Source organism: Phymastichus coffea, unplaced genomic scaffold, assembly GCF_024137745.1.
Source record: "Phymastichus coffea isolate CEN01 unplaced genomic scaffold, Cenicafe_Pcof_1.1 PCOF00010, whole genome shotgun sequence".
Classification (NCBI taxonomy): Eukaryota; Metazoa; Arthropoda; class Insecta; order Hymenoptera; family Eulophidae; genus Phymastichus; species Phymastichus coffea.
This window is the reverse complement of record NW_026706821.1, coordinates 5,661,114-5,687,341: the sequence shown is the minus strand read 5'-3', so window position 1 is coordinate 5,687,341 and position 26,228 is coordinate 5,661,114. Positions and strand designations below refer to the sequence as shown.

The 26,228-nt window shown below is 36.8% G+C and overlaps 1 protein-coding gene across 2 annotated transcripts in view; it reads left to right on the top strand.

Annotated features, from left to right (window-relative positions):
* The window catches only part of LOC131671708 (disks large 1 tumor suppressor protein-like), a 1,979,893-nt gene that overhangs the window by 247,863 nt on the left and 1,705,802 nt on the right, over window positions 1–26,228 (top strand). The window contains exon 3 of one of the 2 annotated variants that reach the window (XM_058948341.1): window positions 14,255–14,386. In XM_058948341.1, coding sequence (XP_058804324.1) covers window positions 14,255–14,386 — 132 coding nt within the window. Of the gene's footprint in view, window positions 1–14,236; window positions 14,387–26,228 lie in introns of both variants that reach the window. The other variant, XM_058948331.1, reaches the window with a different exon arrangement.

Sequence of the window (26,228 nt, the reverse complement as noted above, 5' to 3'; positions counted from 1 at the left end):
TCACTATACGGCGTACGCGCCTAGCAAGCTAGAGACGCTACCCCCTCTCCGAGGGTCCACACTCAGCCAGCATAAGCATATAGTTTACCAAACACCCTACCGACTTCTACAGCATCCTACCTTAACAACCTCTGTGGGTGGGAGGGTGGGTGAAGCGCCCTACTGTCGAGGGGGGGGGGACTGGCCCCCTCGAAGGGCCCACTGGCACGCGCGAGGTGTCAAACCAACATCAAATGCCCCTTAACACTCAGCATGGGGCCCACTGGTACGCGGAAGGTGTCAAAGGTACATCAAATCCCTTTTAGACACTCACCATGGGGTCTGACCATTAATTAAAAGGTGTCACTATCTTCACACCTTCATCGGGCGGCTCCTTTGTGTCCCAGAACATACACGTATCCTTATACATTGGCGGCATCCTTTGTCGGCTCCTTTGTGTCCCAGAACATACATTGCTTATCTACTACTGAACATTACACAGAAAAAACAACTGTTTTGCTTTATTTTCTGTTTTTAGGATACTGACAAGTAACTACAAGACATTGCAGTAGCCACCAGGTGCTAAACACCTCACCCGTTACCAATCTCCTTCCATAAAATTCCATAAAAATGTACAAAAGTAACACTAATGAACAATCCCCCCCCCCCCCCCCCCCCCCCCAACAAAATACCTCATACTGAAAACACGTTGCATAACAAATCAAATTTAATGGAAGCAGAGGTTACTTATTATGTAAATAGTAACTTTTCACCTACTTGCACAAGTTGTCATTACACCCTACCCATACAACAACAATTATCATATAACCTTGTCTATGTCAAAATCATCAGTCCTCACAGACCACCATACGCCATATGATGCATTACATGCACGGTCTGCATACATCATGTCGTTCTACACTATCCCAACCTAGAGTTACCTATAAACTCAATTCCTAAAACACCCGGCATTAACAGCCTTTGCCCTTTCCGAACAAAAAATATCCTCTCTTCAAAACAATTTCATGAACACTACTCTAACTGCCTACAAATAGCCATGAAATATATAGCAAAGATAAGAGATATCCTTGAGAAACACACTGACCAAAACACACCTACACAAACACATTACACCGATAGTAATCATCGCGACATCCAAGATAAAAATACAATGCTCAGCGAACTACTCAAACCCAGTACCACTTACCCTTCCGACTCGTCCCCACGAGTAGCACCGCTCCTGCTCCGTAGAAACTATAACACCTCCCCAACCACACTAATAAACATCTTTGACCAAATATACAATTGGGAATGGATGGGCAGCTTGCAACACAATTGAGATAAACGATTTCATCAAAAATTATATATACACAGCCTACGAAGAAACAAAAAACTCCAACACATCAACGAAGCAGTCAGCACCTCTCTCAACGCGTACGCTTTTGACACACCCAACGGGGGGGCGGGATGCCCTAGCATCGCTAGACAGCCTGTTACTCTAACATGCCGATAAGGCCCTTGAAGATATCTTGTATATGCGCGAGAGTAATTTGACCGAACAAATGGGAGAGTATGACTTATCTTGTATTACCGAAAATAATTTACAATCAGAGACAAATCTTTTGCTTTTTAGAAAATCTCGCGCAGATTTCATTACTAGCGCAGTGAGCCCAGTATATAATTCTACACACATTAGCCTTATTTTAGCCGAAATTAACGACATTTTACATAAGTTTACTTACATATCAACTGAAGTACGTCAACTCCTGCAAAACAAACAATTTTCTTTCAATCCACAATTTTTGCTAAACGCGATAAAAACTATCAAGGTAATTACTAATTCAAAGTTGCCAGTACATATGTCAAAAATCAATATCATAACACTACAACAAACTGCAGAAGTTAACGTAGTCTACTTTCGTAAGAACATCATTGTCGAAGTAGTTTTTCCCCTTGTCGCAAGCAGCAATACACAGAGTTTCAAATTATATTCGCTGCCAGTATTTCAGTATCCTAACAAAACTAACCAAATCGCTAAGTTCATTAGACCACAAAGTGATTACCTGACTGTGACAGAGGGAGAAGCTACCCATGCCTTTGTAAGCAAGAAATTAATTGATAACGAGTGTAAACGTATTTTTTCCTTCTATCTATGCCCGCGCCCGACTATACGCAAGCCAAACAATAATTCCTGCGAGTTTAACCTGTTAACATCACCGGAAGAGTAAAATCTTGTATTTTGCCAACTTAAAACTAGCTCCGAAACTAACTATTATCTTATACCGACGTTACAAAATAATGTTTTGCTATACTCAGTGACTCTCAATACTTCCTTTGATATTAATTGTAACGGCGTAGTACAACCCTTTCCTTTGAATGGTACCGGATTAATACAGATTCCCCAGCCGTGCAAACTTAGAACAAGCAACTATATTTATTTAGGGGCTAAAAAAAACTAATGGCGGAAAATTTTGTAATTCCGAAAATCTCTTTGATAACTACAGACAAAATAGTAATGAAAAGCCCAAACACAAATAATAATCAGAACAGATACGAGCACTCGGACCGAGCGAAATTATTGCACCTATATTTAACTTTAGGTGTAACCATTGTAATCGTTGTCGTATCCATAATCGCAGTAAGTTGCATACTCTGCGCATATAGAGTGTGCAGTAACAAAGACCGCGGGTTCGAAAGTATACCAATGCAAGAACTTAATCCACCCTTAACTCCTCAAAAAAGAATGATCTGCAAATCTGCACAGACATCACTTGACGGAAAATATTTTAGGCTACCAATCATCTATGACACTCCTCACTCCCCACCCGTGGCCGTGCAAGTGGTCCCACTCCAAAAATCCGAAACGACAGACACTCCTCCAACTCTTCCCGCTCTCTAAAATAAAAAAGGTATAAAAACGCTAACATACCCCCCTGTCATATCAGACACTCCATAAAATCAGCACGATGAAAGCACGGCAACTACCACACTCGGCCCGCCATGCAAGAAGGCTAATCCATCCTGGACGACGGAACAGATATGGAACAGTCGGATGTCGGCAGCAACAATGGGACGACTATTTGCAAGATGGGAGAACCAGAAGGCCAAGAAGAGCATGCAGCATTCCGAACTGCCGCTATTAGACGACGATGGAGGCTGGAACTATCACGAGCTGACGCAGTATATTTTCCAGGAGGTTCATCACGGACACCTGCACTTAAGATTCCTCTTCGAGGAAACCTATGGAGGAGAGGGATTCGGACGAGCCCCTTTCAATCCATGCCGTGTGTGCGGGCAAGACACCGCACATTGGCAGGGATGCTTCTTCTGCCGAACACGCATCGCAGCCGCTGCAAAGGACCAACAACTAGCCATGGAGGCCGAATGTGTCCGCCCGGAGCATTTTATGCTCAGTAATGCCCCTTGTGCCATATGTATGGGCAAGGAGTTTTTATGTAGGTTCCAGAGGACCTTGCAGGTTCATCGTTTGGAGTTGCTGTAATCCTATCCCCAGTCCTTCCTATTCTTAGAGTAATTAAATAATAATAATAATAATAATAATTACAAAAAAAAACAACACAAAAAAAAACACACAAAAAATATATATATACATATAAAATATATATAACAAAACCCAAAAAATTTTGACAAATATGTATGTAGAATGATAAGACACGCAAAAAAAATGTATACTCATACCAAATAGTTGCAGTAGCGTTCGGAGTTAGTCCCTTGCTCTATCAGCAAAGGACTCCGAGGGGTGGGCATGTCACGTCGATACGAAAGAATAAGTACGTGACGAATTATGAGTTATGGTAACAAACCGGGTATCGGTAATTTAATTTTCTATTGTACCAACCCTCCCGGGAAGATTTGTAAATCTATCTAGCGGGATAGATTAGTCTAAGCACGTCTCCATAATATTTCCGCGAATATTACTCATCGCATATTAAATTGGCGAAAACACAGGAAGGGGCATATCAGCCTACGGTATAAAAAGGCTGGATTGGAATTCGCACAACACAGTACGCAGTACACAGTTGACAATTCAGCAGTTTGATAGTTTCGCAAAGTTATTTTTTAAGTCTAACTATCCGGCTACTTAGAACCGGGATTATACTCTGTTAAGTATTATAATTGTCTTTAAACAATAAACCTTAAATCAAGCGCAAACACCTGAGACTGCTCGTAAAAAACCTCTTCTGAAATCCAATCCTAATAAGATAAGAAACTATGTTATCTACTTAAAACGCCCTACGTATAATAAAGGCGCTATCCCTTTAACCAACCTCTGCTTAACTCCTGACTAAGATCCAACCTTTACCAACGCGACAATATTTAAATATATTATTACGTCTGGCTTTAACATCTCCTCGCCTAGACATAACATTATCTTTTTTAATAATAAAACTGATATTCTATATTTATCTTAAGAGCATTACGAACAGAAAGAGATTTTGGTATTAGAGTTAGTAAAAATTATTGCTGCTTTTAAAAATCACTTTATGTCCGTATGATTTTGATTTGCTTTGATTGCTCTAATAATAATATGTGTATAAAATACAGTATTAATCTTTTACCAAATAACTCCATCTTTTTAAGTTTGGTATAGAATTTCTGTATGCCTAATAAGAATAGCTTTTTAAGCAGGTTGCTGGTATTGAAAACAAGATGATGGTGCTGTTAACAACGATTTTGGCACTGCAAGCTGAGGAAGAGAGGCTAATCGAAATAGGTGGAGAAAGGCTATTTTGGTGTTATTTACTTTAGGATTTGGGTATTATGAGGAATTTATGTAAAATTGAATCATACATAAGTCGTCATATTCACGTTGGCATACAAGCATATCATAGAGTCCACACGTAACTACTAGATAATCGATATTCCATACTAAAAATATTATATTTTTAATATTCTAGGCTTTTAATGTCCAAGAGATTCACTTTTCTGTGAAGAACATTTATTCACCATTCGAGTTAATTCTTCTCCTAATATACTTTTCCTCGTATATCATTCGTTTAAACTTCCTATCAAATATCTTGAAGTGAATAGATGATAATGAAATATATCATTAGGTTGTCAATGAAATCTGGCATAATACTATGTAAAATTCAAACTAATTGTAACATATATTTACGTAAATATTGAGACAATTCTAAAAATATTTATGTTAAAGACAAAAAATAAACAATGGCTTAAAAATAATAATTAAAATAATAATTAAAAATATTTTCCATTATTAAAAGTTTGATTAACTTATAATTTATTTCTAAATGTGACGGTGTAGGCCTGTCATGGCCTGCACCGTGTGCTTATCTCCCTCTCCTTCCTAGGCAAAGGCGCACGGCTGGCATCAAACGCACGTTGTTATCACGTGCCTGATGCCTGCCCTTTTCATTTTCAGCAACGCACGAGAGCGGAGGATGAGGACAGGGACGCGACGACGCTACCGAATATTGAGAGTGCGAGAGAGAGAGAGAGAGAGAGAGAGAGAAACTATAGTCTAGGTTGGGCTTGGCGCGCGGCACTTGTCGCGACCGGCATTGCCGCGTGCCGCCGATTAGGAGGCGAGTGGTGGGAGAAGGCGTGAGAAGCCGGCTCTCATGCACTCGCGACAGGGAGTTACGCGACGCACGCGAGAGAGATCGGCCATATCAATTGGTCACCTTCGCTGTGAAGCCTGCCCATCCCTTTGTGTGAATGAAGTCGGCATTCTTCGTCAGATTGGCCGGAGGGATTTTCTCTACCAGCGGCGTAGCAGTCAGGAGGTTCCCTGCAAGAAGCCGCCATCAAGACGATACCTGGCAGCTTCTTCTGCTAGATCGTCGGTCACATAACAGCCTAGGATCCTCCTGCTGAGCCGCCGGTGGGACACCTTCGAGGCTGCCAGCAACAGCGACGTCCGCCGAAATTGGTCAGGTCATCGATTCCTCTCTCTCTTTATATCTCTCCCCTTCCTCGGCGATTCTCACGGTTCGCGTTGCGACGCCAGGCTTTCCCGAGCCGGCGTAGTTTTCGACAGTGCGTAATTCAAGTAATTGTTTTAGCCGGTTAACGAGGTGACATGGCGCTAACGTGCCGGTCATCTCGTTTAGATTAAGTTTGTGCGTTATTGTTAATAAGTGTTTGTACTTTTGCCGGCACTCTAGGTAGTGCGTTGTAATAAACGGTTTGTCAACAGATTGAGTGTGTGAAATTATTCTGCCCGCTGTTCTCCTTCCTGCTTTGCCTGGAGCGATACACCGCCTCCCTTGCCTTCCCTCTTTATAAATAATTGGTGATAGTGGTGGATTTATTGGCATTGCACGCCGACACTATTACATAAATAAATACAAAATTATAAATTAAATTAGACATTTTCATTGCAGAGATATTATGTTCTTCAAAACAGAAATAAGATGTCACGTATTGGAAAACTTCACTTTAACATTAAATATGCCTTGCAAATTTCATTTTTAACATTTAACGGATTTTATATGTTAATAAATAAATACAACAAGTCTGTGATGGACATTCATCCCTTATTAAAAGCCGAGAATCTAACTTCTAAAGCCAACGTTTTACCTGATTACATCTGTCAGCCTCTTCAGAGCTTTTAATTTATTAAATAAATATGTTTTAGTTGTGACAGATTGTTTTATTATATGGATAGAAGCTTTTCCTGTTTCTAATATAAGAACAAGAATGGTTACTGAAGTATTTGTTCGTAAAATAGCTTGTAAATATGGAGTTCCTCTTAAAGTTTATACTGATTAAGTTCGTAATTTTGATTCAAGAGCAGTGAAAGAACTTTCTAAATTATGAGGTATTCAAAAAACAAGAACAATACCTTTACGCTTTAAACTTCTTTTGAATTTGATACGTGGATCTCCTCCGACATTAGAATAGCCAACAACAGTTTCATTATCCGACGTGACTGATGTGGATTGATAACGAACAGTTATTTCGCATAGATTTTGAGTCGCTGAAAACAAATCTGATCTTGACAAAGCTCATTGGCCTCAAGTTTTTGAGATATTCTAAGGAAACGATCAAAGAATACCCTTTATACGCATGTTTGAGGTTATGTAGCGTTATCGGATAATTTATCTACAAAAATTAGTAGACGCATCTCAAAGCACATACCTTTCCTTTTAACATAAATTTGAAATCATTCAGATATCTTTATTTTTGAGCGAAATATGATAATTCAAAGCTAATGTCTTACCAATTTATACACTATATATAACAAGCAATTTACAACACAGATTAACAACGACAGATTAACAAGCAATCTACCCAACTGTTACTCACCTATTAAAATGGAACTTTGCACATCGATAACACACTAAACAATATTGAACCTGTGTTTTTTTATTTTTCCGATATATATTTTTTAGGGGTCAACGCCATCCCGTAATTATATTAAAAGCCAAACCCAGAATTAATTAAATGGAAAAACTACATATTACATTATCAAGTCATGTGGTAGTAAAAAACATAAATTCGAAACCAAATATGAAATAACGTAATTGTCTACTTTTTAGCTTACTAGTGCACTTAAATACCTATGCCCAAACCTACCTACCCTTTCGAAACTACCCCTACCATACCACAAGCAAGCTCACCTATCAAACCCTGTGAAACACGAATTTACTGTTTGTGTTATGTGAAATGATTAAGTTTTACTTCACATACGACAAAATCCATTCGAACCACCATCTTAATCAACCTAACCCCTAAATATACTCCAACCCCTACCAAACCACAAGTAGGCTAACTCATCAAATCATGGGTAAAGCGAGTTTTATCGTTTGTATTACGTCAAATAATTAAGCTCATATCACATGCAAGGAAACACATTGGAACCATGTAAACTCAGAGGTTTACAAAACTTATGATGTTTTTCTTTAGATTGCTATATTTTTGTCATTTTTAAACCTAAAATACTTGGGTCGATATCGATACAGTATCCAGTTTTAAGTTTTTGTTTTTTCCGCTCCTCCAAAATTCTACGGCACTTTGTTTATAATCAAATGTGATTTCTTCATCATCATTTGTGCACTGATTTGTTGATGCAAAATCAGGATCAGGAAAGTGATGTTAAACTTCATCTTCGATTATTTTAGCATCAGTATCTTTATAATCTTCATGAAAATCTAACGTCTCTTGAACAATTAAATCAATATCGGTCTGGGGGGCACGGTGGCTCAGTGGGTAAGAGCCCAGGCTTCTGTGTAAGAGGTCGCGGGTTCGAGCCCAGGATATGTGAAGATTTTCAGAAATGAAATTTTCATATGTGTGTTACTGTGATTCCGGTGGTTCGGATTCCACCTTAAACTGTAGGTCCAGTCATGATTGTGTTCAACTTTATCCTCCTACATCATTTAAAAAAATGATAGAGAAGGTGAGTCTGCATATTCATGACTATAGGGAACCAAGACTAATGCGTACAGGTACTTAGTTTACCTCTGCAGCGTTCCACGTGGACGTAGTTCTTGAAGTAATAACAATAACAATAACAATAACAATAACAATAACAATAACAATAACAATATCATTAAACTCATACACGGCATCTATTAATATTTCTTTCAACTTTTCTGACAATTTAATTTCTTTAAAATTAATCTCGCTATCTGGTATCTGTAAACTTTGAAAATATGCTAATAATAAATTGACTACGTTCAAAGGATTGATCTTCATGTTTTAATCTAAAACAAAATCAAGATATAAATACTCTTTCGATTAATCGATCCGTTCGCGATTTAGTACACTCGCGATGCTAGTACGAACGATTAAGAAAGAGAGAGAGAGAAAGAGAGCGCGCGAGAGTTTAAAAAATTCAGTTAAGTCTCAGCTGTTTTTGCGAGAGTACCGCCAATTAGTTTGTACAGTGATTCACCGTTTTCCACAAAAACTTTTCCTGGATTTTTTGGATTCGTGTGCGAGTACTAGTGAGGAAGCTAAGCAGCAACAGCAACAATACAGCAGCAGCAAGTAAAGCAGCAAATTTTTTAGTGAGGCAGCGCAGCTGATTAATAAGGAGGAAACTGTTGGCAAAAAAGGATTACTCTTCAACGGTTACGGCTGATCACCGTAATTGCACTACAAAGTAGGTGCACCTCCCTTTTATTGCGCAACAAAATACTAGCATGAGTATTTTGTCTATCGTGATCATTATTTTTTGTATTCACGCCGAGCGTTAGTTTTCGCGGCAAAGTTTCGAATACTCTCTCTCTCTCTCTCCGTATTATTATTAATAATTGTAAATCCTATTCGCGTGCGTTAGTCTTTCAGCCCATTAAAGACTGTAATTTTCTAGAATTAAACATTATTAATTTTATTCGCCGCATTACGTCATTTCGTTTCCTAATAGTTTAACGAATCTATCACGGATTAAATTTTAAATCGATTTCATCTAGGGGATTAGTCGGATTAAGCATTAGGTCACTCACACCTAAGATAGATCGAGTGTCACAAGTCAGGTGACTTAAGGTGAGTTCAACTCTGTTAGAAAGAAGACACTGAAACGAAAGTATCAAACATAAAGGCGAATACACGTATACCCATACGTGTTTAATGGAGTCGCGGTTAGCTCTGCATCGAGGGAGTTTGTTCTTAAATATATCCCTATTGTACTAGTTAAACCACCCCGTTACAATAAATAATAAGTATAATTAACATCACAGCACATTAAAAGCCTTCGGGTATACTTAGTCACGTGTCTGGATTTTTCTAGCTATCGGTCTGTGTTATCTATCACGATACGATACTGCTAGATCAATATGAATAATCTTCTCTTCTTGTTTAGGTGTTACGGATGTATTTAGAAATATGCTCTCAGAGAATTTTTGGACAAAGACATTGCGTTTGGATCATTTCATTACGCCGCGGACTGTTTGCTAATCGATGCGCGCGTGCGATGTCGAACTCGAAAATAAGATCGAGTGACCATGCGTAACGGCATCGACACTCTCATTTTTAAAAAGAATCTCTAATCTGCCGACATTTGTCGGTTGGTTCCTTTGTTGTTAAGTTCAGTTACGGCCTCTTCGAAACTCGAAACTCAAGTAACCCTACGAATATTGTTTAATTTAAGATAAGCGTGTGAGAGAAGCGTGCGCCGCATCAAGCTGAGTTACGATTATAATCAAATTTGACTTTTTACCATTGCTACGATCGCTGCCTCCAAACTCGCAAAAATGCATACATCGCTAAAAAAGATGGCAAATGCATTGTGGCAATCAAACTGGTTGAAAGGTTACCTTTCAAAGCTGATTGTCGACGACGGACATTGAGCGTCCGTCACCCCGTTGTTTGAGCCGAAAGTCGGCACCATCAAACAACGCAATACGAGCCACCAAACACGGCACAATATTTAGCGCGCGGTCGGAATCATCATAGACTTCGACTCGAGCCAATCAACTAGAGTACCGAGCAGTTGACACATGAATAAGGAAACCTCATTGGCAGGAGGTCAAGAAGTTCACGCCTTCGACCTTCGTGCGAGGAAAGGGAAGTAAGATAAGAACATTTTTTTTTGATCGGACTCAGCTGGCGCGGCGACGCGTCTCAACCATTCTAGATCCGGTACTTGAACAAGCAGTTCTCCTATCTTTAAGCACGCGTGCGTCAATTATATTTCATTAATTGTACTTCCGTTAATTGTACCTTTATACTATTTAGAATTACGATTCTCGTGTCGACACGAATTTAATCCTTTCTTATTTTAACTAGTTTAGCCGGCGAACCTTTATAAATGTAATTTGTATCGTTAGTTGTTAGTTTGATTGTAAGCTTACTTTGGTTCCGAGCGTTCCGGTTTATTTAGTATTTTAAGTAGTGTTATTGTGAATTAAATAAATCCGGCGTTCTTTATATCAAATATTTTAAACCCTCCACTCTCAGTCCTTCTCACCCTAACATTAGGAGTGTTTTGGATGTCAAATATTACATTATTGAATTTTCAACAACTATATATCGCTCTTTTCAATTGCTTTATAATTTAGACGTTTTACCTTTGATGCGTCTAGGATTATAGAACCAAAGTTTATGCTCATTTTGAAAATCAACATATCGAATTATTCTGTTATAGTGTCTTTTTGTTCATTGTGAAGGAATAATAATGTTATGTCTTGCTAAGTTCAGTACCTTATTTAGTGTAGTTTTAAACTTGCGTACACAATTAATTAGTTGTTGTCATCAGCTTTTCTGATGTTTGAGGAGATTTACGTACCAAAACCGAAAGAAGCTTTACACCAGTTCCAACATACATCTCTGATAAAATAATACTTGTTGTTGAGTATACCGTAAATCTGTAAGCTTACAAAGAATAGAAGGCAATCCAACGGTTCCAATCTTTTCGGTCACCTGATATAAATTATGATAAATTTTCTAGTAATGTTTGATTTTACCTTTCAACTTGACCGTTTGATTGTGGGTGTGAAGGTGTTGTTCTTGTTTTCTAAATACCTATAATTGAGAAAATTATTTCACCATTCTTGAATCAAAATAACGATCTTAATCAGTATGAATTTCAACAGGAACTTCGTATCTACAAACTATTTCACGAACAAACCATTTTTGTTCTTATATTAAAAACAGGCAAAGCTTCTATCAGTATAATAAAACAACCTGTCATAACTAAAACATATTTATTTCCCTAAGAAGAGATTTGTAAAGGACCTAAAATATCCATTTGAACTCTTTCAAAAAGATCTCACTTTATATATTCTAATTAAGTTATGACCTTTATCCGACGGACTTTTCTTTACAAGACAAATAGAGCCAGATTTGCACCAATTTCCAACAACTTTTTTACTAGAAGCCCAATAAAATTTTTTATGATTTTTTGGTAGAGATTTATTTACATCAAAATGGCAACCGCATGCAGAATTATGAGATACTTCTAAAATAGAGGAGTATTATACAATATTTATGTACAATTAATTTAAGAACTCTATCCTTCAGATTATGTATGATTCACTCTTTATACAAAACATCATCTTGAATAACTAATGAATCCTATTGAGCCATGTAAACTTATGCAAATTCATATGTAGAAGAAATATCCTGTCAAGACAATTTAACTACAATCTTTTTATTATCTAAAATTGCTCGAATTATGTCATTCGAATTATATTGAATTATGACGTTGATGATCTTGCCAAACTATTTAGATTTTTCATTGAAAACAATACATTTTACAGAATATTTGGATTATATGTTATAGTGATATCTACAAGTAGAGAGACAATCTGCATTACAATGAGAATTACCTTTATTATGTAAAATTAAGAAGTCATACTGATCCAATTTACCTACCAATTTAGATCATCTAAATTTTAAAAGAAAGAATGTGTGTCAATGATGAATGATTAGTACAAATAACAAAGGACCTACCACATAAATATTGATGAAAATATTTTACTGAATCAACTACATCCAGTAATTCCCTACGAGTTACACAATAATTTATTTCAGTTAGTCAACACTTGACTATACTATCTAATTAGCCTCTCTAAATCATCATGGACTTGTGATAATACAGTTTTAATGCTATGAGCAGATACATCTATATCTAATATGAAAGATGAATTTATTTGTGAAAAAGTCAAAATGGGCAGTGTAGAAAGAGCTTGTTTCAAAATTACAAATGATTTATAACAATCTTTTGTTCAATCAAATTTATATTTTTTTTCAGTTGAACGATGTAGAGGTTTAGCAATAAAAGTAAAAACTTTAACAAATTGCCTATAATAAGATCAATAACCCAAGAAACTTTTCATTTGTTTTCGAGTAAAAGGAATTGGCCGAGAAATTACAGCTTCTATCTTTATCGAATCTGTTCTTCTACCCTATACTGGAACATTATGACCTAAATTCTTAATTATACGTTTGAAGAAAACACATTATTTTCCATTTAATGTCATTTGGGCATTTGGGATTTTAGTGAAAATAATTCATGGAAAACAATAATGGACAAAGGATGCTATCTTAGGCGACACCAGAGAATGTGCAAAGCCATGCTGAAATCGTACTGAACTTGTCAACAACTGCTTACTATCTGTCGACCAAGCAGGCAAAAACTAGTTCGGAATAGTGTCTGAAAAATTAAATCAACGAAGCTTACGTATTAGAATATTATGCGGAATAGAATCAAACATTTTAGAAAAGTCGAATGAAATAAGAATCGTTAAATTTCCATTTTCGATAGTACACTTGATCATTATAACCTTATTATCGGTCATTCCTACAAGAACCGTTTTATCAAGCTTCTTGGATGCTCTATTTAGCAGAGATGGCACCTGTCTTGTACTTTACTCCCCGCCTTCTCCACTCGACGAGCGTCGCGCCGCTTGTTTCCGTCTGTCAAGCCCATCTATAGTCAGTTTTGCAAACCCGCACCGCGAGTATCTCGCTACCTGTATTGATTAACGTCAAATAAAAAAAAAAGGAAAAGGAGTAACCCGTGGCTTATGTCTCGATAATCTGTCCGAGAAGGTATGCAGTTTTATACGCTAATTCGCAATTATGAGCTCGGGAAGAAGGCAACCGATAACTACGCTAGTCATTGGAGCTATTCAGAATCGAGCGCTGCTTGACTCGCGAAGCAGTTGCAGTACTGGTGCACCGCTATTTTGCATGCACGCGGTGAGCTTATATTCTAGTAACTAAATAAGATGTTCGATTATTGTTTAAGGACGTGTTACTTTCTATTTCCATCTTCATAATCTAATATGCGTGTGATTCCGTAGCCCATGATATTCTTCCAGGGTATATTCGGACACTCCGAGCCCGCAACTTTAAAATAATTTGTTAACGGCTAGTTCAAGGTAAATAAGTAACGACCGCTTTATTTTATCACTTTACGGAATATTTTACCAAATCCTTAAATTGGTTAACGATGTTTTCAATGAGTTATTGATAAAAAATGTAACACCAACACGAATAAAAGTGTTACTCCGAGATTATGCCATTTTTATTAATAATTTTATTTTTAAAAAACTTAACAAACGACTAAATATTTTTTAAATATTAAGTATGTTTAAATTGGTTATCATTTCACTGAAAATATAACTAATAAAAGGTAATTAGTTTAATTTTTCTATGGCTTTTAGAGAGAGTTTTATTTTTACTTTTTTACTAATATTACTCTACGAAATAAAAATAAAGAAAATAGTGTAAAGTTAATGTAATTAAATACTATAGATATGATAATATATTTCTAATTATAAGAATTATATTTTCAAAATCTGTATAAACATTGTTCCAGAAAAACTTATTTTTTCAGAAATTTATAGAATTGTTGAGCTGTTAAACGACTTTTATATAAAAGTTTTAAAGTATCAAGAAAAACATCTTGTTATAGATGTAGAAAGAATCATTCGATTATTCAAAAGTAAATTTTTCCAAGCTCTAATAGGTGAGTAGTTTTACCTTAATATTAGATTGATAATCATATTTAAATACGAAGATGTCATATGTAACATTTTTTTTTAAAGCATGTAACAGAGATACTATAAGATTTCTTTAGAAGATGAGACCGTCCAACTGAAATTGATTCCCTTGATGGATCTACATATGTATGATCGATACTAGAAGTCCCTATGGTTTCTTTGTAAATGAGCTATGATGTCTTGAGAATCTAGAAATGTACATATCTTGCGTACAAAACTATGAATAGAACTATTACATGCACTAATATGAAGTATTGGCTAATATAGTCTTACTAATATCGCAAACTATCATATTATATATATTTAAGACTGAAACTGTTCTATGATCCGAGAATTAAACCATGATATTATCACGACAGAAAAAAAGCGAAAAAAAAATTATGCATACATTCGATACCATCCATTTTGAGCTTCGCTTTTATGTTATATACGAGGTTTGTCCGGAAAATATCGGGCCTACGTTTATATCTTCGCCTTTTTCGCGTTCCTCGGATTTTGATATTGTCAAAAATGACTGAAAAACAAGATCAACGAATTTGCATCAAATTTTGCTTTCAACTCGGAAAAACGAGTTCGGAAACTATTGAAATGATGCAAAAGGCCTTCAGAATCGAGTGTATGAGCAAAACACGAATAAAAGAGTGGTATAAACGGTTCAAGGATGGTCGCACTTCTGTCGATAGTGATTCTCGTTCCGGCCAACCTTCGACGACAAAAACCGCAGATAATATTGAGCGGGTGCGACTTGCAATCGAACAAGATCGTCGTATGACTGTGCGAGAACTAGAAGAAGACCTTGGGATATCAAAAACTATCATTTCAGAAATATTAACCGAAAATTTAGGAATGAAACGCGTGTGTGCGAAATTCATCCCAAAATTTCTCACAGCAAAGCAGAAGAACATTCGCTTAGAAATCGCTCTGGACAATCTGGAAATGGTGAATAATGATGATAATGTACTTACAAAAGTTATTACAGGTAATGAATCATGGGTTTATGGTTATGATCCTGAAACAAATCCTCAATCCTCACAGTGTAAGCATTCTGAATCGCCAAGACCAAAAAACGCACGTCAAAGTCGGAGCAATGTTAAGTCAATGTTGATTGTTTTATTTTCGATTGTGAAGGTGTTCTACATCATGAATATGCACCAACAGGTCAGACAATCAATAAAGAATACTACGTTCAAATTTTGAAACGTTTGCGTGATGCAGTAAGAAGAAAACGGTGACTGGCTTCTCCATCACGATAATCTGGCGCATTCATCCAATCTTGTGTAGCAGTTTTTGAGCAAACACAATATCGCATTGCTTAGACAACCTCCATACAGTCCCGACATAGCCCCTTGTGAGTTTTGGCTGTTTCCAAAACTGAAACAACCACTTAAAGGACACCGATTCGATGACAAAACAACGGTTGAAAACAATGCGACGAGTGTACTTAAGGCTATCCCTAAAAGTGAGTTCCAGGACTGTTTTTAAAAGTGGAAACATCGATGGAACCCTATTATTCAATCAAGTGGGGATTACTTTGAATGATGCCACCCACCAGATGATAAAGAATAACGCCAGCACGAAAATATAAAAGTAGGCCCAATACTTTCCGGACAGACCTCGTACATTTTTACAGCATGATTTTGTGCGGTACTTTAGTTTTGGTGCTCTTTTGAGTTAACTGCCTCTGTTCTAAGAGTTCAATAATACGAGCATAAAAAATAAAAAATTGAGCTATTCCAAGAAAGAAAATAGTATATATTCATGTTTTTGGGATCGCGTAATCCAAATCCCTTGTTGGTTTGTTCCCAGCGCGACAGAGTCAAAATCAATAAAGGTTAGATTGCAGAAGTAAGTTTTTATTATTAGATATTTATATATTTTTCTGGTCGTTCAATTTGATTTTGGTGCTCACTCGATCTTATTTTATGTGGGTCAAGGTTAAATGAAGGTCATGAACTTCATTTTTGACCATGGATTTAGTAAGAGCGGCAATTGTACATCGAAAGAAATTTCTATAAGGGTTTTTTCTCTCAGCCTTCTAAATCCAAATGCGATTCCATTTCATCGGGGTCAAGATTAAATGAAGACCAAATGTGTTATCTATGGATGAACTTCTTTTGACCACGGAATTGGAAAGAGCGGACAACTTTGATCTTGAGAACCCTTATACCTCCGCATGGTCATGAGAGGTTGAGGAACACTATTTTAATTTGTGTGCTTGTGTAATTCAAGTTTATAAAAGTAACTCTAAAAACGCGTACTTCTTTCAGCAATTTATTTTCGCTTATTGCACATAACTAAAAGCTCAGAGCTTCAAAAATATACACATATTTAATGTAAGTTAAATTATCAGATTAAACAAAAATACTATCTCAAAAATAGATCAAACTAATATAGTAAATAAGTTAAATTGAAATCAATATAAATGATATTTATGATATTTATGCGCTCGCGCGCAAGAGAACTTAGGATGGAAAACAGAAGGAAATCAAAAGTTAATCTTACTATTTAAAACCTAATACCGATAATTTATTTCATTACAAACAATAATAAAGAACATTACATTTTTCTTTAAACCAGAGAAAAAAAGAAAGATTAATAATAAAAAATCAGTTTTTGGCGGGCGTGTCCCGTCCGAAAAAACTCTCGGGGCTTTACCCGGTGCTGGTGTTCTCGAAGAGGTACTGAACTCCTGTAAATCGGCATTTCTGCATAGTATACAGCGATGACTCTCTCCAGTAGACTCAGACAATCAAAGATATTTCAATGATTACATTTCTACTTACTGTGGAGTATGAGATCGTCATTTCTGTGCCTGCGAGGAAAGAAAAAGTGAGAAAAGAGAGGAAAGAGAGCTCGCACTGTACTGGTCGTTATCAGCTGCTATATTTTCTCTTTCGGTGGACTCGAGTGTTGGTGGTATTGAAGATAAGGCCGACGGGTGTACTTCAGGATCCATCGGCGATCCAGATCACCAAAGCAACAGCCAACAAAACCATAACGCAGAAACGCAATTAGCGACGTTAAATTTGTTGTTACCACCGGTGTCTTATCGGACAGAATTCATCAACCGAACTCTCAATTTCCGACTATCAGCTTTCGACGCCCTATAGTGGCCCAGCCTGTTTGTCGAAATAAAATGAAGGAAATGCCGAAAGAACATCTATGGGATCCTGAAAAGTTACTTTAAGGGGGCTAGCTAGTATTCCAGGTCAAAAAAAATCATTTTTTTTACTATTCTTACAGGAAATTTAACGCAGAAAACGATACCGATTTCAAAAATATGTCTTCCTAAAAAGTTCTACGTAATATTGCAAAAAAACTATTTTCATGTTTTTTCGAATGTGAATTATAACTTTTTTATTTTATCGTTATAATTTTTTTTAATATATTAAACTATTAAAGCCTACAATAATGAATTTTATTGTTGTGGCAAAACAAATAAAATACTTGTATATGACGTATCACATTTTCCAAAAAAGATTTTCTGTCAGTATTATGCCATTAGGACGAGTTGCTTCGTTGAAAACTGTGTGGGTGTATTTAAAAACGTATTCGTGTGTGTAATAATAATTAAATCTGCAATTTTCATTTCAAAAAATCGTGTTAAGTTGCGCGTGTATTATATTATTTATTAATTTATTTACAACTGTCTAAATTTAAGGAAAAACATTATTTGAATTATTTAAAAATCTTACCAAACTAAATTCTTTTTTCTAAATGTATGTGATTATAAGTGAAATTTTATTACAAGATAAAGCAACTATGGCAAAACAGACTGTAGTAGATGATCGAAGACGAATTTTTGATGGTTTAGACAAGAAAAGAAGATTTGGAAGAGCCAAGAAAAGACCTAAAGCTTTTCAAACAAAAACAAGTGATGATGCTGCGCCTGCCAAAAAATTCAAAAGTAGTACTACAAAGAAAATACCTGATGAAGTGGAAATAGATGTTTCAGATACACAATTCAGAATTATAGATACTAATTTTATTTATGCAGGTTTTGAAAATATTTTGTGTTGTAATGCATGCTATTGAAAAATAGAAATTTCAGAAAAAGGCTGTCGAGCTAGTACTTGTATTGAGTGTGGTAAAAAGGATTCTATCGATGCATACAAAAAAAGTGGAAAAACGAAGAATGGATATGAAGTCAATAGGGGATTAGTATTGTCTATGCATGCACTTGGTCAGGGATAAGCTGGTTCAGAGATATTCTGTGGTATTATGGATTTCCCCAAACTAGTAGCTTATAATTCCCACGATGACATAAATATTCAGTTGTCATAAGCATGCCATGAAGTAGCTGAACAGTCTATGAACTTGCCATTCAAGAGGTAGTAGCAGCTTTATCCAAAGAAGAAAAGGACTCAGGGCTACGGATGCTCCAGTTTGATTGGAGTAGACAGCAACAAAGCTATAGGAAGATGTGTCAAGAAGAGCTATTGCAGAGGATGTAAGAGTGGAAAAATAAGGAAGATACAGCAGAATATAGAGAGTGGTACGAAGAGCACCAAATTAAATGCCAAGCCAATCATTTAAGTATATCAGGAAAAATGGAAGTTGATAGTATTTTGGAAATAATTGAAAAATTGTACAAGAAAAATTAAAAAATTGAATACTACATTGGAGATTGAGATAGAAAATTATTTCTATCTATTCAAAATAAGCAACCGTATGAAGATGATCTGATAATCAGCAAGAAAGAGTGTGTTGGTCGTGTCTAGAAGAGAATGGGTACTCGACTAAAAAATTTTTGGTGGTAAAAGTAGATTAACAGGAAAGGTAATTGATCAACTTACTGTCTACTATAGAAATGCCATTCAAGCCAACTGTTGTGCATCGGTTCAAGAAATGAGGAATGGCAACATTTTACCACAAGAGTTCTACGGACAGCGATCCATAACATCAATACTGCTCAGAAAAAGGAAACTGTTGGTGCGAGTATCAAAAATCAAAAGTCCAAGGAAAGGAAAGCAGCTATAAACATAAAAATGGATTTCGAAATGCTGTGATAGATTGCGATGGATCAAAATAATTTATAAAGACTTGTCAGCCACAAATTTGTTGGAAGAATGTTTGGGAGAATATATCCAAAACAACAATGAGAACTTCAACAATGTATTTGGAAACTCGTGCCAAAAACTTCATTTAGTGGACCAACTGTGCTCAAAATTGAAGTGGATATAGGTGTTACCATGTTCAATGATGGAAAAATTAGATTCTTGAAAATAATGGAGATATTCGATGTCCAGCCTGGTAAAGCAGCATTAGAGTGGGTCAATTCCAGCAACGACCAGACTCCTGTTTGCAGAGAGATGAGTACAAGACAGAACCAAGGAAGCACGATAAGCTATGAGAAGATTGAGAAAACTGCAAATAAAAGATGATTCCTATGCTGCTGGAGCCTACTGAGTAAATAATAATATTTACACTATACACAACAATAACAAACTCACTTGCACACAAGCCTGAAAATTCATTTTCATTTTAAATACTATTTTAGTCTACTTTAATCAAGTTACTATCAATAATACAATCAATTTATTTATAATATAGATTAAAATATTATTGAGAGCTAATAAGAGAAGAAAGAGATGGCTTAATAAAAAAAGAAGCATGGAGAGAATTAAAGAAAAGGGAAAGAAATGAAAAAGATAAAAAGGGTAAGAAGGAGGAGAGAGAGGAAAGGCTGGAAAAAAGTAAAATATACAGAGAGAGGGAAGAGGGAGATGAAATGAGGGAAGAGTTTTGGGAAGAAATAAGAGATGAGCTAAAGAAAAAAGATGAAAAAGAACTAGAAGAAAAACTAGAAAAATCAAGATACATAAACGAGTGGAAAGAGCTGAAAGAAAAAATGAAAAGTTATAGGTTAAAGGAAATTCAAGGAGAGGGAAGAATAAAAGGCCTGCAAATAAGGGAAAGGTTTAGGTTAGGTAATGAAACGAGAGGAAGCAGGTATTGGGAAAAAGAAGAAAATAAGAGATGCAGAATGTGTATGAAAGAGGAAGAAAATTGGAAGCACATGGCAGAAAAATGTGAAAAAAGCAGAAAGGAAGGGGAAGAATGGGAAAAAATAATAATAGGAAGCAAAGAAAAGATAGCGTGGATGATGGAGATAAAATGGAAAAGAAGAAGAAACGAAGAGAAGAAAGAAAAAGAAAAGCAAGAAGACGAAGCTGCAAGACCCTAAGGAGAGATGGAAACAGAAGACAGAGAAGCAAGACTCGCAGACATATCTACATACACATGCACACACACACACACACACACAAGACACAAGTAACAGCAACTACACAAGCGAGAGGAAGCAGGTATTGGAGGATGGAGCAAAATGGAAAAGAAGAAGAATCGAAGAAGAGAAAGAAAAATGTAAACTAGAAGACAAATCATAAGATACTAAGGAAAAATAAGTGAGGTTGAGGAAAGGAAAGGCAGAGGAAGCAATAGGAAACAAGAAAAAGGTGTCAAAGCATTAATAAGGAGAAAGATAGATGAAATGATTAGCAAGAAGGAGAGCAAAAGCAAAGGAAAGGCAAAGGTGAAAAGGCAAAAGAAAGTTATAAAGGAAAAGCTGAAAAGAAAATATGCAAGAAAGAGAAAAAAAAACAGAAGAGCGGAAAAGGCAGATCTTGGAGAGAGAAAGAGGAAGAGAAGATTAATCAGAAGAAAAATGAGAAGAAAAGAGGAACAGACAGGCGCAGAAGACAGGGACACAAGAGTTGCAGACACACCTACAAATGCACATATTTATACAACAGGCAGCAGAAAGACTTATACAGGACATCACGGAAGCATGTAATGCGTCCATGCCGCGCAAAACCCCTACAATATCATAGGAAACCGGTCTACTGATGGAGTGAATAGTTGGCGGAGCTGAGGAGAAAGTGCAATAAATGCCGACGGAAGTATCAGCGAGCGAGAAAAGCGAACCGATCAAATGTGGCAGAATACCAGCAGGCCTACAAAGAAGCCAGGAGAACCCTGCGGATCGCAGTCATATCGAGCAAGGATAAATGCTGGAAGGGCCTAATCGAGACGATAAATCGTGACCCTTGGGGATTACCTTACAAAATAGTGATAGGAAAGCTATGTAAGACATCCGGGACGAACGTTCCAAACGATGAACCGAGCCTACGCCGAATAGTGGAGGTGTTATTCCCTGCAGACGAAACTCGAACTAGCTTTCCAAATGAAGTAAGGGGTTCCCCGGGAGAATCATTCACCCTGCAGGAGCTAAATAGCGCAGCCAGAAGATTAAACGCTGGAAAAAGCCCAGGTCTAGATGGCATCCCAAATGAGGTTTTGCGCTTGATAGTGGTCAGGAACCCTCGGATGCTGCTAAACGTTTTCAATAAATGTCTAGCCGAAGGAATCTTCCCGACCAGGTGGAAGAGACAAAAGCTGGTACTGATACCGAAGGGAGAAACAAGCTCTGCTGCGAATCCCTCAACGTACAGACCATTAAGAATGATAGATACAACGGGGAAGCTGCTCGAAAGACTCATTCTTAACAGAATGGAGAAAACGAGGGGATTTCTCCAAACCAATTCGGATTCCGGAAGGGAGTGTCTACCCACCATGCACTACAGAAAGTGCAAGAACGGGTATCAGAAGCCCTCTACAAATTGCCAGATCGAGGGGGATATTGTGCTATAATAGCCCTGGACGTCAAGAATGCGTTTAATTCTGCTGGCTGGGAGCGAATACACCAATCTCTCGAAAAAGAGAAGAAGATGCCGTATTATCTGCTGAAGATGTTAGATAGCTACCTGAAGGATAGGACACTAGTTATAGTGGCCGAAAACGGCAGAATAACTGTCGATCTGACAGCGGGATTTCCGCAGGGATCAATAAAGGGACCCTTCCTGTGGATCTGTATGTACGACGGATTGCTGAGACTGAAACTACCTAATGGAGCATCGTTAGTTGGTTTCGCTGATGGCTTGGCATTGATAGTGGTCGCAGAAACGGTAGAGCGGGTGGAGGTCATCGCAAACGAAGCTCTGGAGCTGATCGCTGAGTGGCTAGCCAGCAGGCTGTTACAGCTAACGGTGCGGAAATGTGAAGCTATCCTAGTGACGCGGAGAAGAAAGTTCAACCCTCCCCAGTTTATAATAAACGGAGAAATAATTCCCTTAAAGAGTGAAATAAAGTACCTAGGAGTATGGTCAGATAACAAGTGGTCTTTTAAACACCATGTCAAGCAAGCAGCAACGAAAGCATCGATGGCTTGCACATCACTCGCGAGGATAATGCCTAACATAGGAGGACCATGGCCGGCACGTAGAAAATTACTATCAACAGTTGTAGACTCGATCCAACTGTATGGCGCTTCGACGTGGGCAGCACGGGCCTTGCCAGCAGATGTAGGCCGACATATGGGATCGGTTCAGCGCAAGATGAACCTACGTATTATCAGCGCATGGCGGTGGATCTCAAGGGACGCAGCGAATGTATTGGCAGGAGTACCACCAGTGAGACTGTTAGCCTTAGAAAGAGGGGAGATCTGGCAAAACGAAGAAGAACAACGGCAACGACATGGAGACCTCTCTGAGGAAGAGAAAAATCGCATACGAAGAGAAGCGCGAGAAACACTTTTGACAAGATGGCAACAAAATTGGGAGGCAACAAAAGACGGAAGATGGACCTACGAACTTATTCCAAGACTAAGAGAATGGGTACTCAGAAGACACGGAGTGGTCGACTACTACCTCACGCAGGCACTAAGTGGACATGGATCCTTTGGAGTTTACCGGGCCAAGAGAGGGTTTCGTCCAGACAACAAGTGCACTTTTTGCGGAGAAGAAAAGGACGACGCGGAACACACACTGTTTGAGTGCCCTGCAAACGAATGTGAGAGACAAAGACTGACAGTAGAACTAGGATTGACTCGGATAACAAAAGACAACCTGATACTGACCATGTTGACGACGCAAGAGAGGTGGGACGATATAGACGATATATATATACTATATAGGACGATACTACCTTCATCAGGGGAACAATGAAGACCAAACAAGAAAAGGAGAGAGAAACGAGAAGAAGAGACTGAAGAGATTACAAGACTGATGGGCTGAGAATCACAGCAAACACACACACACACACACGTACGCGCGCACTCACACACACACACACAGAACACATACATAATTAACTACACAAACTGGATACGAGACACAAATAGTAATATAAGAAATGTAAACCAAATGTAACATATAAGTTGTAAATAATAAATAAATAATATTAAATTAAATAAATTATTAAATAAATTATTATTAAATTAAATAAATAATAAACTATTATTGAGAACTAACATAGAATGATTTTTATTCAATGCCAGCTAAAATTTACTGTCAATAAAGATCATTCTCTAGTTGTTAGTTTGTAGCCATATGACTGTCGGACAGCACCAGATAGATTACAGCTTCAACTTAGGTGGTGCATGTGATTGGCTTACAAACTACAAAACACATATAGATATTGGATAATGCCGATATGTAAACAGAGCAGTATAATAAGTAAGTAACTTATATTATTTTAGTTGTTGACTGATGAGAAGCTTGTATTATATAATATAATTTACTGAATTGTACTATATATTTTTATCATTTTACTAAAATGTCGCATTTTTATGGATCATATTGCTTTTTCTATTTCTATATCAGGATGAGACTGAAAAAGATGAGTACATTTTAATATGTTTGAGTTTGATTTTTTTTATATTAAGTTATAATAAGATTAGCTTTTTTTTATTTCTCGGATTTATATCACTCTAGTCGGACTGGTGACTCTGGATCTTGGTAAATGGATGCGTGGACTCAAAAAAATAGAGGAAATTGAAGAATTTCCAAAGCTTATTGACTCAATAAAAAGTATGTATTTATAATAAATTGATTCAGTGAAATAATGTGAATTATATTAAGTATAACCTTTAAATGTGTTTTTCTTATATATTATTTTTTAATTATATGCTTTATTAACTTATTGTAAAGTTATTTACCTAAACATACAAAAATTATTATTATATTGTATATATGATCTCGTATACTACATACATTAATATCTTAATTTTATGTTTGTTTATTACAACTGATTCGCAGTTCACATTGTTTTAGAAACTCGAATATAATTTGCATTATTTCAATATTAGGTTGACTTATGTAACAATTTAGGTCAAACGGTGGGTATTCCTTTAATTTGATTAACAAAAAATTTAATTCATTTCAGTAATGTTGTTCTGTGTATATTGAATTTCGAACATTGCCAAATTACATGGTTTATATCTTGTATCATCGAAAAGGAGGGCTCTAAACAAGTCATAGTTTCAAACAAAGAGATTTTCAGAAGGTTCAGTGATTTCGCAAGAAAATATATAAAACCTTTAGAAAGCACAAGACGGGAGAGTTCGAACAGAAAAAGAGCAGAAAAGCAAAGAATACCACTAGCAATCCTCCTACATACTTATATATTCCTCCTGCTTATTCCTCCTACTTATAAAAGGAGATAAATGATGAGTGAATCCTTCCTACTTATTGGCGAAAAAAACTACCACCGCGGGCTAAGAGGCGCTTGTGTTGCTGAGACAACATGGCCGTCGATACCGTACATTGTGCAATGTATTTATATGTGAGTTTAGTGACCTTTTGTTATTAACAAAATACCGAGTAATCTGAACATGTTGTTGTTGCGTCTAGACGAGATTTGTGACTTTACGAAGGCCAAGCCATCATCACGCAATATGATTGAAGGCCAGAAAATCGTTAATTCCGGTATGATTTTTATGTGTGGTGTAAGCTCTCGATCATCCGAGCAGATTGAGTTATACGCTCTGTGTCTACAGTCAAGCGCATTGTCATCGCCAAATCCTCACGTAATAAAGGGAACTTTATCTTTACGTAGAATGCAAAATTGTAGATTGGATGTTGATGATTCGGATGGGCTCGATGATGATCCTGTCAGTGTTAAAGTAATGAATTGCTTGTGCAAAGCCGGCACTAGTCACTCATGTAAGCACATAGTTGGAGTCTTGCTTTATTGTAATAGGTAAGTAATTTTTTTCGCCGGAATTTTGATTTCTTGTTATTGAGATAAAAAGTTAACAAATATTTTTACATATTCCAGAACAGACTTACATAGTTTACAATTGCTGTCACCTACTGATATGGAATGTTTATGGAATAAACATAAAAGACCATTTCTCGAACAGTTTGAAGCTCAACCTACCAAGTACTATTATTGTATAAAGTCAAAGAGATTACCTGCATTGACAGAAAACGTTCAAAAGAGTATTAGAAGCAGGCTTATTGAGTGTGATGCAAGTACAACACTTGCTAAGCATAGCTCTCGTACGTTGTCTAGCTCCAATGATAATGTGAATAAAAAAGCAGTATTTAATTATTCCGAAAATAATGTTAAGATAGTACACAATAAGGCTAGTCATTTCAAAGCACCCTCACGACGTCACCTTCAAGACATTACAAACAATAATTTTCACTTAGAACAAAGAGCACTTGCTGGTGCTGAATCTGGTAAGGTGGATTACACCAAGACTGTGATTGATAATGCCATGTGTTCAACTGAGTTAAATTGTATGGAAAATATAACTTATCAGTTGTCTGACTGTTGCAAAAATATTTATCAAAACAAAGTGACGTGTAAAGATATTTTAGAGACATCTATTACTACAAGAAATAGTAAAAGCAAGCGGAAAAAGGAACGACAGTTCAGGATAACTGGCAGTAGGTGCTATAGTTTATATATGTATTCCAAAGATGATTGGCCAAAGAAGGCAGTAACATATTTCTGGACCAA